We start from the raw sequence: 19,334 nt of genomic DNA on the forward strand, positions 1-19,334 counted from the left end.
TAGCTTGAGTTTGTAGCTCTGAGCTCTGTATTGCAGCATTTACCAGTGGGGCTGAGGGGATGTGGCTGATGAGAACTGAGCCAGTCACTCTGGTCTGATATGGTCAAATTGCTGGCACAGGCTGGTGGCTAATTCCGTATCCTTAAAATCATTGCTCGGGCGAGGCCGGATCAACACTGGATTTCAGAACAGTCTCCTTGCAATGACTTGACAGTTGCAGCCTTGAGGCTCAAAGTCTCCTCGCTGTCCTTGCATAAGTTCTAATAACTGTAAAGAGGATTTTGCTGGAGGGAAAAATACTGGTCTGGTTGAGCTTGCCTGTGGTTCTCATGCTTGGTTCTTTCTAGGAAACTGTGTTCTTCCTTCTCTAGAAACTCTTGTCCTAGGACTGCATGTCTGTAGATTTTGCAGTGTTACTCCAAAACCTCACCCTATGATGATGGCATTGGAGGGTCCTCAGCATCCTCCAGGAACATTCTGAAGCACCCTGATCAGATTTCGTAAAAGAAAAAAATTAAATTCACCACTGTATAATAGAATTATTATAATTATATTATGAAATAATGTATTAGCATAATATGCTAATAAATTAGCAGCATTCTACCTTGGTAAATCCACACTTACTCTTTTAGAAGATACATTGTGTAAACAGAAGTGATTTAACTGTAACATCAGCACACAGTAGTCATCTCTAAATGAGAATTAGGTCTGGCTTTCAGTTAAAAGAACAAGATAGCAGGTTATAGTGTGAGCACTAGAACTGAGGAAACCTTGTTTTCCTGTGTAGTATCTCCCCAGTCTCTTTCTGTGTCCTCCTTGTCAGTACTCTTCTCTTCTGCTCATGTCCCATAACTACTGGACTGGGGAGATGTGGTGTGGGATTTATCTTGTCCTGAAGCATGGGTTGGATGGTCCCTTCTACATAATGAGTGGTATGATGTTATGCTGCACAGAAGAGAGAACTTGGATCTATTTTGGCTTTCTCTCAGTTTACCAAGATTACTAAATAAGGAAAGTAAAGTACTGGTTTTAGTTGTGGTTTGTTTTTGGGGGGGGTTTTTTGTTGGTTTTGTTTGTTTGTTTTGTTTTGTTTTGTTTTTGGTTTTTTGTTGTTTGTTTTTTTTTTAAAAAAAGTCCTCATGCATACAGAGAAACAACAATAATTTGTCAACTGAGTAACTTAAATATCAACTGCTTTAGACAGGCAGTTCTGGGAACCCTCATTCCTCACTGTAATTCATCTCTTGAGAAAGATAAACTGATTGCTGAAGAAGCATATGGGATGAGCTGCTTCCTATGGATATTACAAATGACTGAAAGAAACAAGCCTGGTTTTTAGACTGACAATCTACATAAATTGCATTAAATACTCAGAATTTTGCTCTGGTCAAAATTTCCAGTCATAAATTATAATCTTAGAAAAAAAATTTAAAAATGAGGGCCTATGTAAAGTTGAACTTGAACTTTTCTTAAAAACATAATCATGACACAAAGTTGGTCTGCATCCATGAGAAACAAAAGCAGTTGGTCTAACAAATTTTTGGCTTATTTGAAGTTAATTGTAACATTGCCAGATAAATTTTATTCTCAAGGTACTAAGACAGTTCAAATTTTCTGACCCATATCCTGTATTTTGCCTAAGAAAATGGGACTTACATGACTGTGTTGTGTGCCAGTCTTGGTAAGTTTTCATCTCTTTACCCCAGTACCTGCTCTGTTGTGTGTTTTTGAGGAAGGAAATGCCTCTTTTGACTCAGTGGGTCACTTTGTGATAGAAGGTCGCCTTCAGTGCCTTATGTTTGAATCATTTCTTACAAAGTAGGTTGTAATTTTTAGCTTTTATTAATCAATGACCTTTCCCTCCAAATACAAATTGTCTTGTTAGTCAATTGTCTATGTCTTGTGGCAATGAAAGTGCATTAATTGAAACAGAATGCATCAGAAACGAAAAGGTCAGCAAATGGCGCATGGAAGGATAGCTAGCTACTGGGAAATAAATAACCTACATTTTTTGAAAGATTCTGTGAATCAGTTACTGATGAGACCACTGACTTTCTAGAAATCTTGGGGAAAGGGTTAAAGTAATATCAAAAAGAGAGAAGTCTTCTCTAGTAAGGATGACTTAGACAACCTACTTCAATCCTATGGGCACCTTCTTTGAGGGTAGGGCCTGATAGCCTTAACTTGCGTTTTGGAGTTAGCCGCTCAGTTTATATGCAAAATTCCCATCTTATAGGGAATTTCAGTACTCTCCTTCCTCACATTATAAAGTGGTAACATGCTGTGGTATGGCTTTTTATTTATTACCAGAGTGATTAACCATTTATAATTCCAGTAATGTTCTAGACCGGGTATTTTTAAGTGTACAACTGGTGTTATGGGCTTTTCTAGAAGAAAAATGCAATTAAGGTCTTAATTGCATTTTTGGACTGTGGGGAAAAAAGCAACTTAGGCTTGTGATTTTTTTTTATGTCTTCCTAATCCCTTCATACAACTGGAGCCTTTTAATTCAATTCTGAATTGTCAGTTACTTAGTCTATGCTTATGTTAGAATACCTTTTGTTTACTTCATGCATTTTTAAGTATACCTTTGGTTTACTTTGGTGTCCGGAACTCATCTAAATTATCAAAAACATTTCTAAGGAGTGTAAAGAGGCAGATGAGCATTGCATTTCTATGCCTTTGTGTACTTATTAGTTACTAGTTATTTTTAGGTTCCCAGTTACCATGTCCTTCTAATTGTCTAATGTGATCAGCAAATAAAATATAGCCAATATTTTATTTGCATATGCAATTTAGATTGCATCAATGTATTTTTTTATCCAGAGCGAGGTGGAGCAAAACTGCATCCTAGGTAGTATCAAGAATGAAACTTAAATATATTGAAACATACAGCTTCAGTAAGGACTTTGATACGCTAGATTTTCTCATTAATTTATTTCAGTGCTTTGCTTACACACAATGGAGAGTCTTTTGAGATGTGCTTTGAAAGCAGCCTCCGGCTTGGCAAAATGGTGGGTATTTTTGACTAGCTCTGAAGACCCTCATATCTTCACTGTTCTGCAGGCACTCAGTTTGCATTTTGCAGTCTCAAAAGTCTGGTAACATCATAAGGAAATATTCTATTTATTATTTGGATCCAGTCTATACAATCGATGAAATTATGAAGCTATAGGAAATATCAACTTGATATGCCATCTCCATTTCATTTAGGATGTGATGCAGTAATGCGACAGGCTTACACACTTTATTTTTTTTCCTATATTTTGTTCCTAATATTTTATTTAAAATAATCCTACAGAGGGCAGTAGAAGTCTGTGGGAAAAATGACACTTTTCCTGTGAGTTGAATGTAAGGTAAAAATGTCAGTAGAAAAAAAAGCACTGCCAGACTTTGGCCATTTTCACATCAAAGAGATCAAAGGAGATGTTTATTACTCAGATTTGTGAAGAAGGCAGTGCTAATGATGTCAGGTTTCTCTTATATTGATAGTATTAGAAAAAGCAAAAAAACCACCTAAGAATATATGTATACAGATTCAGGCACTCAAGTGAAATAAATTACTGTTTTAATAGCACTGGTCTGGCAAACTTACTTGATACAAGTCTCATGAGAGTGTTCTCAAACCAGATCCTGCCAACTCAGCAATAATCTTTGTTCTGCACATCTCAGTTTTTTAGGTATGGATATACCATATGGGCAGGAGAGTAAGAAAAGTTTGTGTTCTTCTTCTGCTCCTTTTATTTTGTTACTTTCAAATTTTGGGTAAACTCTTTTAACTTGGGACATAGTGTATATTTAATCACTGTCTTTTAATATGTAAAGAGTAGTCAGCGTGTTCACAAGGACAGGAGGCACACATTCCTTTAGGTGAAATCCTGTCTGGAAACAGGAATAAAGTTCTTCACTATGAGAAGAATTAAATACTGGAGAAGATTGTCCAGAGGAGGGGTGGGATCTCCCTTGCTGAAGGTATCTAGGACTTGCCTTGATGGGGCCCTGGATAACCTCCTCTAAGGCTCTGCTTTTAGCTGAAGGTTGGAAGGAGTATCTCCAGAGGTTTCCTGCAGCCTAGACTGTTCTGTGATTTCTGCTATTTAAATGTATGGTTAGTTTCTTGGAATTTTAAAAGTATACCGGACATGGATTAAAGAGTTACCAGTGATTTATTGAAGGGATTCTGGCGGAGGGTAAAAAGGCAAAGCAAAATTGAAGTGTGCTTCAGGACAGATAGTTCCAGCTCTTTGGAAAATCTTTAATATTTTGTAAGTGTCCTGCATTCCTCCTTTATTTCCATGCTCCATGTTTTCTCTCCTTTCATATTGATGCTCAGTTGTGGTGTGTTGTTTTGTGAAGCTGTTTGTGTTGGGATGTGATTCAGTGATACTCAAACCAGTCCATGTTACCCATTGCAGACATAATTAACCTGTTGACACAGCAAAAACAGTTCCAGTTGGGTGACATAGGGACAAAGGGAAGTACAGGGTCCTGCAGTTCCCAAAGGACAGTGTCTCATTGCCATGACAATTTTGCATAGATCAGACCTGCATGGAACCAGCAATAAGGGGTTAATATTACTTGAGTCCGTCTCTGAGCTCTGACAGGTGTAAAATTACCACATTACGATACCTTTAAATATTATTTCCTTCAAAATTTCTATTGAGTATAAACTAGTTAAATAGGAAGATATATATTAAGGTATTTTGAAGGACAGTTAAGGAATTTCTTTCCTCTAAGTTTTTGACTTTGTGTTATCAAAATTAGGACTGACTACTGTCAGTAGAATGTTAGCAAGGAAATGTCACCCCCCCTCCACTGAGTAACCATGGTGTATGGTTACACATGCCACATGTGTGCTAAAAATGTGTGCACCTTATATGTAGGCAGTTATATTTATCGAGTTCAAGAGGGCATGCCATCAAGTTCAAGGGTGCAGTTCAAGACGCCACAGCATATCTTGTCAGAGCCTTGGTAAGAACAGCTCTTAAAAGTTAAATCAGTATCTTCATGTCAACTTTACTATGAAATCCATATTTCTTTCTTTAAATGGCCTTTTACATAGAGAGTAGAAAATCCTAAATCTGGAACTGAGCCACTGAAGTTTCTCTTCCTAATGATACAAATGTTTCATATTCAATCCTGTATCGATATAAAAAGCACATGAGAATACACTCTCATGGCTTGGTTCTGTGTGATATTGAGCTTGTCTTGAACTCAGCATTGCTTAAGGTCATTTAAAAGTGGCAGATTTGGATTATGTCAAACCCTCAGATTCAATTTAAAAATGCTACTTCAGTAATAGCGAGGAAAAAATAAATCTTCGTGTGGAGCAAGGCAAAAAATGTGCAGAAGGAGATCGAAACTCAGAGTTCTTGTGGTTAGTGTCTTGAAGGCTAAGATTTTCAGCAGCATTCTTTGAAAAAGAGAGATGCTGATAAAACACGGAGAAGAGCACTGCATAATTAGAGCTTTGGAAAATCTCCTTTGCAGATTGGTATTTAAAAGGTTAATTTATGTTTTCTGTCTAAAAGAAAGGTAACTTTCTTATTACCTACAGGAAACCTGTAGGTAGTGACATTTGTAGTAACAACAATTCTTCATTACTTCAGTAGGCACTATGTGAGTATCCATTTGTTAGGAATCTGAAATGAGGCCAACTCAGACCTCAGAATGTAGGAAATTTTAAGAATGAGGATGCTTAGCCATTGAAAGAGATTAAATTAGACATAATGAGTCAAAATTTAATGTTTGCCCAGAGCTGATGTTCAGACAGAGGTTCCAGTTTTGGCTCAGGAATTACTTATTGCAAGTCTTTGAGCCCTATTATCTTTAGATCAACCTAGATGATTCTAAGAGTTTTCTTGAATGAAAAATCTTTTGTTTAAGCATGCTAAAATGGAGGGTGTGCTGGTTTAAGAGTTAACCAGCAGGGGAAATGAACTCAACTCAAAGGAGAGATTATAAGTCAGAATAACAATTTATTAAAATAATACAGTAAGTACAATCATACAAACAAACAATTGGTCTTAACCCACAAAACCCAAATGTGTAACCCAGTACCCTGGGGCATGAACAAAGTGGTGTTCCTTGGGCCCCGCTTGAGTCCAAAGTAAAGGGAGAGGGGAAGAACCTGCTGATGGGAGAGCTGTTGCAGTCTGGTCAGGGCGGGGAGTTCCACAAAGGATGTGAGGACAAGAGCATCCTCCTATCTCACAGGCCTCTTAACACCTAGTTTATAGCCTGAGGAGTCAGGCTCTATGGGCAGAGGGTGCGAATAGTCTAATGACAACAGTTTCTGGGAAATGGCATGGAAGGCTATAGAATACACAGTTTTGGGTTACACCCATACCATGATGAACTGGTCTCAGCTGTCCTAACTAGGACAGAGGGCAAGTCCTCTTTTGTAGCTGCACATAAAATGAGATTAAATATTTGATGTTCTGAATGACTGGATTTGGCTACTGTACCAAGTACAGGATGGTCAAGTGACGTTGCACAAGCTTCCTTGCTGAAAAAACCCTATGTTCTGTTTAACATCATGCAGTTTTTCCATTCCAAGCAAAATAATAATAATAAACAGAGTCAAAACACAGGCTTTTGCATTTGTGCTGAATAATAGTGTAAGAATTAAAAAACAAACAAACAAACAAAAAACAAACAAACAAACAAAAAACAAAACAGTGGTGAAAGAAGAGCTCTGAGACTTATAAAGCGTGATAGAAATTTGTCTTAGAGAGTTAACATTTTAATATTTTTTTGCCCATTTATAGTAGCATTCAGCCTGAATGGGAAAGAGAAGGCTTTTTATGGCTTCAGGTGCAGGAATAGTTAATCATGACAGTTATGACAGGGAGCTGAGATGTTGGATTCAATCCCTGTGGCACTGAGCCAGCTGACTCAGTGCTGACAAAAGGTTACTGGGATGGCCGAACAGACAGACGCTTTTACAAAGGGGAACTTGTGACAGGACAAGGGGCAATGACTTTAAACTGACAGAGGGCAGGTTTAGATTAGATATTAGGAAGAAATTATTTACTGTGAGGGTAGCGAGGCCCTGGCACAGCTTGCCCACAGAGGCTGTGGCTGCCCCATCCCTGGAAGTGTAAAAGGCAAGGTTGGATGGGGCTCTGAGCAATCTGGGATAGTGGAAGGTGTCCCTGCTCATGGCAAGGGGGTTGGAACTGGATGATCTTTACGGTCCCTTCCAACACAAACCGGTCTATGATCCTATGATTATATATGATTACATAACAGTTGTTATAATAAGTCTCATCCTTTTTAATTGCATCTTTTACTAATCAAAGACTGAATAGTCCTGAAGTGTTCAGGTGTGTGGTGTCTTGAAGAACAGAGAGTCCATACAAAGCCCCAGAGTTAATTATCACAGCGCTCTCTGTTCAGTCAGTCACATCTGGTGGCACACAGGTAGGACAGAAATGTGTATCTCAGTGTTCTTTACAGGCTGGAAATTTCCAGCTGAGGACTCTGATACACTGAAGTTGGTATTGAAAAGGCTTTCATCCTTCCAGCACAAACTGCCAGGTCGTCACTGAAACTGTTTCTAACTGTTCCAATCAACTAGTGCTGAGCCCGGCTCTGCGAGGCTGCTGAGAAGGGTGGGGGAGAGAGCAAAGGCGGCTTTGGAAACCAGGACCAAGAGGAAGATCTTAACAGTTCACTAGAGACTAGCAAAAATAAGCAGAACTCCTGAGGTTGAAAGATCCCTATCCTTATGGAGGAATACTGTATGAATGTCAGAAAGCTGGGAAGCGATTTTAGAGAATGAAACAGTTGGCTCATGCAACAGATAGCAGTAAGTTAAATATTTATTTATTTATTTTATTTATTTTTTAGGCAGTTATAGCTGTCTTCATGACTGAAAATCATGTCTGTATAGATTTAGAAAAAGTTTCCTTCATTCGACTTTTGGAGCAGTTACTTTCCTGTTCTATATCCATCTTGAGTTTATTTTTATTATTAGGTTTCTCTTTCTGTAGGAAGTTGAATGAACCTAACATTTACTTTTGAAATTTTGACTTGATAAGACTGTGCAAAATTCACTAAGATTAAAAGTTTTGCACAATTGGAAAAAGTTTTATATTTTTAAAGAGGCATACGTCTATAACATTTGAAACGGGTTTGCCTGTACTTTCACATTTTCCTTGGAAAATAAATGTGATTGGCTCAACAATGTGAGAATGTGATAATTACTTAAATGTTAGTCATCCCACCCTGTAAAAATGTAGCAATGTTTCATCTAGGTCAGGCATGAACCAAACATCATATTCTGCTTAGTGTTTAGGATGCTGCTGCTCTGCTCATCTCTGCTGGCACTCAAGATGCTCTCTGGTTTTACTGACCAAGGGTTTTTCCTGTAAGACAGACTGATGGTAAAATAAATTTACAGAATTAGTCTCAACAAATCCATAACCAGAGCAGGTGGTGTTTTCTGTGTATGCACTACCAAAAAGTAGTGCATAACCCTATCCAGTTTTTTTAATATAATTTCCATGGAGGTATTTGCCAAATGTTCAGGGTGATTTATTTTGCTTTGAATTATAGTGCAGTGATCACGAATTTGATGTGACAAAAGTAAAAATAAAAATATAGAGAGTGTGTGGGGAAATCTGAAAGATAGTCTGAGGAACCTCATAATTTCTTTTGTTGAATCATAACTTTGCAATGTAAATATACCTTCTGGTTTTAAATCTGTTTAACAAAGATCCATGTTTAAAATTTTGCCAAGTTTGCAGCTGACATTATATATTTGTAGCTTTGCATTTTTTAATAACATGTGGAGTCTGTGCTCCAATTCTGAAGGAAAATCAACTATATCTGTGCCTGAGAGGTGTTTGCTTGTCTATTCTGAAATGTCTCATGACTGGACTTGACCATCTTTTAAAGTGTATCCCTTCAAGTATCCATTTGGTCTTAAAGGTAGCTATTAAAAAAAAAAAGATATATGAAAATCATTCGGTGTGGCTAAAAATAAGGCACATTTTTGCTCTTTCTTGATCTCTGTCCTGTTTATAACAGTCTTCATGTATTTGAAGGCTTACAGTGTCTCCCTTCAGTCTTTTCTCTTCTAGGATAAGACATCTTTACTATTCCAACTTTCTTCTCATAGGTTCCTTGTGATAAATCTCTTAAATGTCTTGATGGTCTCTAATGGCCTCTTTGCAGTCTGTCAGTCTCTTTTAGAGGGGTGCTGGAGCTGGACACAGCACCTGATGCCTTATTTAGTGCTGAGTAGGATGGAATAGTTAAGTTCTCTATCTTATGATTCTGCAAGTCTCTGACTCCATATATAATACTCATAATACATTTCTGAATCATGTTTGTTTTCCCCTAGTGTCACATTATGAAGTATGCAGCTGTATTCTACTGTAACTTCTATTTCTTTGCTGCAGTCCTTTTGCATAGCCAGTGGTTTAACCTTTTGTGTTCAGACATTTAGTTTCTCCTTTCTAAGCACAAACCTTTTCAATCAACTTCAGTGAATGAAATCTTATTGACTCAGTCGAAATATTTTACCAAATGTATTAATGCCTCTCCATTACCCAGGCATAAGGTTACTGCCTTATGTCAGAAGGTGACCCTCATGAGAGCTTTTACTGTCAAACAAAATACTTATCTTTGGGCAGTTGAGATATAAGTATATCCTGAGGTACTGTTTGCACCCTTTCACTTTTCTAATCAAACATACTTTTTGAAAGATTGGCTCATCTTAGTTAATCTTTAGTGACATATTTATGTTGAGTTTGTGCCCATCAAACAGCTTAAAGACTGTCAGAAGATAAGCAGTGTGGCACGTTTATAGGACAAGATAAGAGTATGCAGTAAGTCATATTCATGCCTAATTTACAACTGTTCAACTGGCTGAATCTGACATTTGAAAATATGTCCTCTTTTAGCTAAACAAAAGCTGGCTGAAGGCTTAATCATGGCTGAAGTGGATCTTTACAAGACCACAGGACTTTACCATAGTTGTGTAAGCTTTAGAAATACATAAAACAAGCCAAAAATGTATTTAAATAAAGTTTTTTTGGGAAAAAAAACCAAACAACTAAAAAAACCTAACCAAAGACATGTTCTTAGCTGTACAGTTAATGAAGATAAAATTCTGAGCTTTGAAGTAAAATGTAACCTTGAGAAGCAGCTTCTTGCCCAGTGTACATCTGCAGAGCTGCACTGGAGGTACTGGAACCACGTTAATTTATACCAGTTGAAGAGCTGGTCCAGCATTGCATGGTCTTTACAGTGCTTAGATGCTTCCTTTTAAAATAAATATTTACAATTTCTTGTAAATTTATTGCTGGGTGACGTGTGCCAGAAAAACAACTGTGGAAACTTAAGTTCACTGTTAAATCGTAGGAAAGCAAACAGTAGTGGTGCTACATCCCAGACTTCTCCAAGTGCCAGCATGTTTCTCCACATCTGTAGAAGCCCCTTCTCCTTGGGTAAGAGCATCATCCAACCTCCCTAGTCCTTCCATTTGTGACTTCTCTACTGAGTCTTTTGCCTGTTCCTCATCCATAACCAAATAGATCTAAAGAATCTGTGACTGGCACCAGAGAACTGCCACCATTTCTGAGCTGGCTGATGAGCTTAAAGCCATGGTCCAACCCTTCACTACTGTCATGAGTAGCATATTGTTATCTGCACATTGGCCTGGTTTGAAAGATCTGCTGCTACAGATTGTAAGGTAGTTTTATTGACTAGAGAGAGTAAATGAAGACCCCACCATAAATAGTAGTATGTGACTGTCGGTTGGTTTTGATATAAAAATATAACAGATTTTTACATATTTATGTATGTTGAACTTTAGGTGTGTATGTACATGGTGGTAAAGTATGTTATTTCTGTATGGTTTGGTTCAACTCCTCAGTTTGAATGTGGACTGTCCATGTTTCAGGGTGCATTGGTGTTCCCCATGGGTGTGCATCCATGGGCACTGCTATTCACCACTCTGCTGTGTACAGTGTGTGACTTCTCACTGAGCAGAGTGGGATATTTCTGAGTTGAAATGTAGTTTACCTTGGCATATTGTCTGCTCATTCTTATATATTTTTCCTACTGCCTGTCCCTTCTCTGTTAAAAATCTGCCTCCATCTCCATGGTCATTCCAAGCCCTGATTGGAGCCACTACTAATAGTCAAATGGATAATATTCCCTAACTGCAGTTCTCAGACCACTAATTTGTATATGCCATATTTCATATAACCTGCAGGAGAGATGTGTCAGACCAAGGTTGCCAAGTGTACATATTGTCCACTCCAGCTAAGAATAAAATCTAATGAAAGACTCCATAACAGCTCCCTGCCTGGAATTCACTAATGTTTTTGAATAAGTCTGTTGTGAGAACTCTTGGGGGATTAGATTGTACAAATAATGAGAAGGAAATGGAGAGGAATGAACAAGAATGGTATTTGTCTAGTATTAAGTGGAGAGTGCAACTTGTTTTGAATGGCACAGTAAACTTGGTTTCATAATTTTTGTGATCATCTAACCGGAATGTGGTCGATAGAGGTCCCTCCAACCTCTCTCTTAAGGCAGTCATGTGGACAGCATTCTGAATTTTACAGCAACTAAACAAAAACAACAAGGAATTCAAGTGTCTTAGTTGGTTATGTCAAGACAATGAGAAAAGGATTGCCTGTGCTCCAGTTTTATTTCCCCTCACCTCAGCAAAAATGCTGAGTTTTGGCGATGTGAACCAACTGACAGCAGAACTGTTGTTTCATGTGCTGGAACTCTGTGTGAATGAAGGAGACTTTACAGAAATGTGCAAGTTGAGTTTCTGGCATATCCATGGGCTTTGGTGTGAGGGTTTTCAGAGATACAGCACATCTCTGTGAATACATGGAACTGCTGTTGAAGCAACGAAGTTTACAACGCTGGGATTGAAGAAGTAGATATGATGGAAGGAAAGAAAAATATCATGGAGTAAAGGTAATTTTTCTCCTGTGTTACAATAAATTAAATCAGCCCTAAAGGGAAAGCCAGTGGGCAGAAGTTGAAGGAACCAATTCTGCTCAATTAGAAAGGGTCCTGAGCAACCTGTTTTAGTGGAAGTTGTCTCTGCCCATGGCAGGGGGGTTGGAACTAGATGATCTCTAAAGTTCCTTCCAGCCCAAACCATTTAGTGGTTCTATGATTCTAAGTTTTGGTCCTCAGCAAAGCAAAATGTTTTCTATCCAGGCTTTTCTCAGGTTATACAGAATTTCCCTGTCTGGCAATCTGTGCTTTAAAAAAAAATAATTTTTGTTGCTTTTTTCTGTGGTCCAGAATAGAAGAGAGAACAGAAAGCTTCAGTCATCTTGTGAGTGGAGGCCATGCCCACACTGAGCCCTGTCTCAGTCAGCCCCTTCCACCCAGCAGTAGTTCTCTCCTGTCCTCAGTGTTAAAATTGAAATGGAAACTCCTGTGGGCCAGAAGGGTTGTGCTTATTTTGAGGAAGGACTGTGTGCCAGGTTACTCCTTTTGGGAATGTTCTGCTCTACCTGCTTGTGGTTTGGATTATGGAAAGACTGTGATTTTTATAGTCAGCTCCTGGAGAAATGCAGGCATTTCCGTACTTCCAGGGGTTGCTGAGCATGATAAATGATTATGGAAGAACAGAACAACTCAGCTAAAAAGTTTTTCTCTGTTGGACTTTATTTGTAGTGCTTTTAAGGATAGTCGTCTGGTGGGTGGATGGGAAGGGTCAAGATTCACCATTTATTCTTCTAGATGGGAAACGATGAAACTGTCATAGTGGTTTCCGCAGTTCTGATGCTCTAATGTCATAGAGCAGAGCTGCTTTTATTTCCTAAATTAGAATCTGGCTGTGGATTTGCTATTATATCTGTTATCTAATCTATGGGCTGGACTATTTCTCTTCTTAAGAGCTTCTTATTTTTCCCATAGCTGTGAAATAAAAAAAATAGCAGTTTGTTCATTTGAAAATGGATAAAAATGCTGTTAAGTTCTTGACCCTCCTAAGGAGAAGTAACTATGAGAACATCCTTTGTCTGTGTGTTGCCTTTCATGCTTATAATGATGGCTTTTGAAAGTTTTCAGTTATAGCAAGTCAAAGTCCACTTACTTAGAGTGAACATGACAAATGATGGGAAATTGCATATATTTTCTCCTGATGTTATTATAAAATAAGCTCTCAAAGACTTCAGTGGAAGAATTAAATCATAAGCCTACAGATTCTTTTTTTTTTCCTCACAAATGGGTAGGTTTGCAGATGCAGTTCAGTCTTTGCAGGAGCAGCTGAAATCAGATTTACCCATGCTGCAGTGTGTATTGGCATTGGAACTAGACCACCAACATCTTTTTTAACAGGAACACTAGGAACAAAATAGATTTTGGGCCAAGATTTGACCTTGAAAAGAGGAAAGCGATCATTATTTATTGTAGCCTGTAGCTTGGGTTTGAAAACATTTCTTTTATAGTCAGTTTTAGTTAATGCAAGTTGCTGAAGAAAGAAAATATCTCCCTCACAAAGAAACACATGGGAAATAATAAGCTTATTAATTGAATGCATGAAACCTGCTCTCCTTTTCATGAAAGAAGGGCCTATGTTATGCTGAATAAAACTTTCCCCTTTGCATGCTGATGTGTGCTCCATGAATTGCTGTTACTGCTTCATTAGGAAACCCAACATTTGAAGCTGCATTCTGGCAGCAGAACTCCTTTCGTTTACCAAGCTTGGTCAGAGGAGTAAAAGAGCCAGCAGACTTGTTCATAAAAAAGAAACAGAGAATCTTTAAAATTGAAGTTTTCTTAAACTGAGGCAATTTTTCATGAGAGTGTTTTATTTCTTGCAGTAACTTTGCATGGTGCAAGGTAACAAATTACTCAAGGATTTTCAATATTCAGTTTCACTGTATTTGACCCAAATACAAATCAAAATCCACTGTAGTTGTGTAAAAAAAAGTGTCTTCTTTTCCTTTCTGAAGTGTTGCTGCTTAACATGTATATTAAGAGTTTGTAAATATTTTTTATTCATTTCAGAATAAAATGCATCCAGAATTCACTCTGTGGAAAATGCTAACTAGAGACTCTGAAAATTACATTAATGTCCCTATGTATATATATTTTTTTTTTGTAATGTTACATTCATAGTATTATTGTCCTAATTCTGATTTCTCTGACATGTCCGCAAATGGAGCTACATTGTACTCATCCTACGCCACTGGCAACGGAAGCAAAATTCAGTTCCAAACAGGAGGGTGTATGTGGGGGAGCTGGGACAAAGGAACGTTTTGTTTATAAAAAAATGAACAGAAAAAAGCTTATTTTGGTCAGTGAGCAAACAGAATTAATTAATTAATTAATTTCCTGAAAACATTTGAAAAAAGGAGAAATTGAAAAGTTCTGGATTTCATTGGGAAATTAATTTGGAGCAATGCTTTGGGATTTAGAAAACAAGCCATTTCACTTGATCCAAGCCCAGAACTCTGTGCACTCAAGCACTCATCTGGACTGTTAGGATGAAGCTGAGGTCCCAAATGAACCAACAACTTCCATTCACTTCACACTGTAGAGCTGGTAAACTGTTGTGAAGAACCTGTTTGAGAAGAAGGCAGATTTCTTTTCCAAGTGTGTTCAGGTGGCTGCATGCTAAGACCCCGAGCTGAGTTTGCTTCTGCATATGTTGTACTAACCGAGTGTACAACCAGCTCTTCTATTTTGTAGTTACATCCCTTACTGGTAATTTTCTTTTTGTAACTCTTATTTATTGTCCCAGTCCTGAGCAAGTAAAGGCTTCCCTGCCCATATTGATTAGTACATCAGGTTCCTCCCTGGACCTGCTTGTAAATCCCTCCTAGGCATGTTCATGAATCTCAGGCAGCTCTGATGATTTCTGGGCATGAGTATACTTTGTGCTGCCTTAGGATTTGTTGAGAATGATGAGGTCAGAACACATATGGATTAGAAACTTAGTGTTGGAAGTACTGTCAATCTCCAGTTTCTATAGCAGTATCTCAATATTGCAATGTTGTTCTTAAATTATTGTTCTTAAAAATAATCTGTAAAAACTAACTGTAAATTATGCACAATTGGGATTTTCATGAAGCTTTCACTACATTGCTGGATGTCTTCTGCGGAAGACAGACTGAGACAAAGGCTCGCTTGTTCTGGGTGTACAAAAGGAGCCTGGTGTGGTGTGGCAATGGGAAGTGGATTGGGATGAGTAGGAGGGCTTCAGGAAATAAAAATAATAACAAAGCGGCAGTGTAGGATAAGAGGAACGAAGGAAAGAGCAATGGTGCACAGCTTGTAAAGGCAGAGGGAGGAGCACTGCCAGCAGCTTGTGAAGAAGTTGTCACCGTCCTTCCTCTCTCATGTGTGTGTCAGGGCACTGTGATGGCAGGTCACTGCTGCCCCTCGCACTGGGAGTCACTGTGACTCCTGCAGTGGTGGAGTCAACTGTCCCTGGAATTGCTCAAAATAGTGTAGATATGATGCTTAGGGTTAAGTGGTGGGCTTGGCAGTGCCAGGTTAATGGTTGGACTCAATCTTGGAAATCTTTTCCAACCTTAAGAATTCTATGATTCCTATGCCATCACTTGTCAGTTCTCCTTAACCCATCAGGTTGGATTCAGAAGGCTTGAGCAGAGCAACTAGAGGACCAGGTGGCATTACCATTTGGGACATTTGGTGGCTTGGTTTTCTTTCAGTACTAGAGTAAACTGGGAGTAGTGCCCTGGAAGCCAGCAGGCTGGCAAAAGCTTAAAAGCAGCATGATTCCTTTCTGTGTCCGTAATCCAGCTTGTGCTTCCTTCCAGCTCCATGTGGGTAGTTTGCCATAGGAAAAGGACTAGCAAACCTGGCCAATATAATGATTGCTGGTTAATAACAGTGTCCTGGAAATCTTCTGACTTCAGTAATATTTTTTAAAGTATCATTATTTCCTGCTATCCCGCTTTGTCCATAACCATGTGAAATGGCTGAGTTTATTATTAAGGAGTCTCTAACACTCTTAGAAACCTGATTCTTTGTTAAGACAGGAAGATGTATGTGCTTTAAATCTTCAGTAGATCTGCTTTGGATCACAGAAGGGAGGTTAACAGAGCCGTATCTTCACTGAGAAAGTGAAGGAAAACAGTCCCTATGTGGCTGCAGCAGCTCATGATTTACAGGACTGGATTCACAGGGCTGCTCCTGCTGCTGAGAACACACGCTCTCCACTGCTGTTGATTTTTGAATTAAAAAAATGCAGCTCTGTACACAGTTTACTTTAGTGCGAGAGGGCAGGGAAATATAGGTAAGAGCCGTTAATCCCCAGCAGGCTGCTGGGCAGGGGAACAGACACAGATGACAAAACTTAATTGGAAACATGAGCAGTTTAACAGAAAACATATTTGTGATAATTGAGAGAGTAACATCTCCAGAAAGGAAACTCAGCAGAGAGAAACTTCAGAGGAGAAGTGGCCACTGGTAGGTGAGTGTGATTTTTCAAGCTCTCTTTAAACTCTGAGTAGTTTCTTAAAAAGAACAAATAACATTAGGAGGAACTAACTAAATAAAAGATTTGTTTTCTCTGTGGGAGGAGGGCTGTACAGTTACTGCCACAAGGTTCTCTTACAGCTGGATTAAGGTATGTAGTAATACTTAATTTAGGTTCATTGCAAAAGGACACAATTGGTTTTATTTTTGTATGTGGAGTTTTCTTCTACCTTTTGCATATGAAAATCTTACCACCCCCAATAACTGAAAAGACTTCAGTTTTACTTTTTTCCTTACTTCTGCATTTTTTTATATATGTTTGAGGTTTTTCTAAGAATCAAACTTGGACAGCAAGTATTTTGCCAAAAGCAGAGGGAACCCTTAGTTAGAAAATAGTGCTGTGTTTTGCTAATGAAAACGTATTGTGGACTTAATAAGGGAGAACACATTGCAAAACACATTTTGGTTTGAATTGGAAGAGATTCTTTTTTTTTTTTTCTTTTTCTTGAAACAGCAAGTAAATGTAAATTATACAGTAGGAGCTCATTGCTTTTCTGCTGGGTAGGAAAAGAAAACTGACTTTTATTTTCTGTAAATCATACTGATGTTGAAAATACTGATAGGTGTCTTTGTAATGTTATTAGTGTAAAATTCCTAATGTTTCATTACAGAAAAAATCTTATGCTAACTGTAATATGAGGTACTACCGTGTTCATTTTTTGGGTTTTTTTTTGTGTTTTTTCCAGAGCCTGCAGACAGTACAGCCTCCCAGCCCACAGGAATGAATGAAAATGTCTCATCCTCAGTTCAAAGCTGCGGCAGCACTGTTAGTTGCAATAACTCATCAGCCATCCCTCAGCCCAGCTCTGCTATTAAACCTTGGCGCAGCAAGTCCCTCAGTGCTAAGCACACAGCTACGTCTTCCATGTTATCTGTAAAGCAGCCAGTAGTGGAGCCTCCAAAGCCACCGTCAGAAATCGCCAAAACAACTCCCAACGGTCAGAAATCCATGCTTGAAAAATTAAAACTCTTCAACAGCAAAGGAGGTTCCAAAGCAGGAGGGACGATGCTGGAGGCTCCGGGGTCTCGGGACAACAGTTGTGAAAAGCTGGAGACGCTTCTCAGCTTTGAGGAGAGCGAAGAAATCGATGCCGCCAATCAGAACGTGAACAACCTGGGATCGATGTCCAGTAGTCCCAAAATTGCACTCAAGGGAATTGCACAAAGGACTTTTAGCCGGGCACTGACTAATAAGAAAAGTTCTCCAAAGGGTAATGAGAAGGAGAAGGAGAAACAGAAAGAGAAAGAAAAGGATAAAAGTAAAGACATTACAAAGAGAACATCTATCACTGAAAAGCTGGACCTGAAAGAGGAACCAAAAGAAGAACAGACAGCACTAGCAACAACAGAGATGCCAAAAAAGTCCTCCAAGATCGCAAGCTTTATCCCTAAAGGAGGAAAGCTGAACAGTGCCAAGAAGGAGGCCTCTGCCCCTTCACACAGTGGAATACCAAAACCAGGAATGAAAAACACCACAGGGAAATCCTCAAGTGCCCCCATTCCTGCAAAGGAAGGCGAGAGAAGCCGTGGCGGGAAGGCCAGCTCAGGGCTCTCGCATCAGAAGTCCCAGCTGGACAGCCGTCATTCCAGCTCCTCGTCCAGCCTCGCTTCTTCCGAAGGAAAAGGCGTAGGAGGCCTCAACAGCAGCAGCAGCAGCCAGGCTGTGAACGGGCCTGCCGTGACAACACACACCACAGGGAGCAATACTGTGAGTGTTCAGCTACCTCATCCCCAGCAGCAATACAGCCACCCGAACACCGCCACGGTCGCCCCCTTCATGTACAGGTATGGGAGAATCCTCCAGTGGGATGTTCGAATGGGATACCTGGGAGGTTCATTTTGGATGCTCTTTTCGGGGGGGGGGGTGAAGCAGCAAGGTAAATGCTGCTGCATGTAAAAGTTCTTGCTTTAAGAGAGTAGACAATTTATGCCCTTACACAGAAGCTGAGGGCGAAGGCTGTCAGACCAAGATGTTGTGATAGATAGGAGGAGGAGTAATTGTTGTGTCTGCCACTGCTAATAGGTAAGATGAGAATCTGAACAGCTTCTTGACCAGGTGCTGCTCTTCTACATGGTACCAGAACATGTATCAGGTTTGTTTCATGCATCATGACTTTAAAAGTTGTAACACCAATTTATGATGTAAATACGCTCGTGGTCTTCAGGGTGGCGAACAGTGATGAACCTGCTTCACTGTAATCAGGAATGGGAAATTAAAAAAAATAATAAAAAACATCCATTAGTATAGGTAAGGCCACACAACAAGTCTGCTGTTCTGTGCATTAACCCTGAATGAGATCAACAAAAGAGCAGCCAAATGAGGTTACAGCTAACCTTTGTCTAGTCCATTTTCTGTTTGAAGCATCTTCTCTTAGACAATGGGAAGTGTAACAAGAGGGAAATCAATAGCAAAGATTCCTAAAGACATGTGACTGGGACACAAGAAGTTCCTCAGTTGGATGGTGGGATTTTTGGTTTGGACAGATATCTTTTAGTTTTCTTTGGCACCGCCTAATTGTTTTATAGGAAGAGGATGCAAGCAGTTATTCTGTCTTCATCTTCCTTCTGCTCATGATTTGAGAGACTTTATCACATCCTTTTCTTCCAGAACTCCTCCGGTTGAGTCACAAGGTGCAGAAAGGACCCCCTTGCTTTCCAAACTCCTCCTCAGAGAGGAGTCCAGGTGCAGCTGGACCCAGTCCTTAGCCCCAGACTTTGTCAACTTTGTTCATGCCTAAAGGATTATATAGGTGTAATTGAACTTTATGTAACTTTGTCCTGCAGGATTAAGGATGGCAAACCAGATATATTTATATAAAGATAAATTATTT

The 19,334-nt window shown here is 39.1% G+C and overlaps 1 protein-coding gene across 9 annotated transcripts in view; it reads left to right on the forward strand.

The window, feature by feature from the left end:
- NAV2 (neuron navigator 2) overlaps window positions 1-19,334 on the forward strand; it is a 391,388-nt gene that overhangs the window by 266,055 nt on the left and 105,999 nt on the right. For all 9 annotated transcript variants that reach the window (XM_039385983.1, XM_027732440.2, XM_039385979.1 and 6 more), the window contains one exon: window positions 17,190-18,288. In XM_039385983.1, the coding sequence (XP_039241917.1) occupies window positions 17,190-18,288 (1,099 nt within the window). The remainder of the gene's footprint in view (window positions 1-17,189; window positions 18,289-19,334) is intronic.

This window comes from Pipra filicauda, unplaced genomic scaffold (assembly GCF_003945595.2).
Source record: "Pipra filicauda isolate LSUMZ 115617 unplaced genomic scaffold, ASM394559v2 scaffold45_size4122338_pilon, whole genome shotgun sequence".
NCBI lineage: Eukaryota > Metazoa > Chordata > Aves > Passeriformes > Pipridae > Pipra > Pipra filicauda.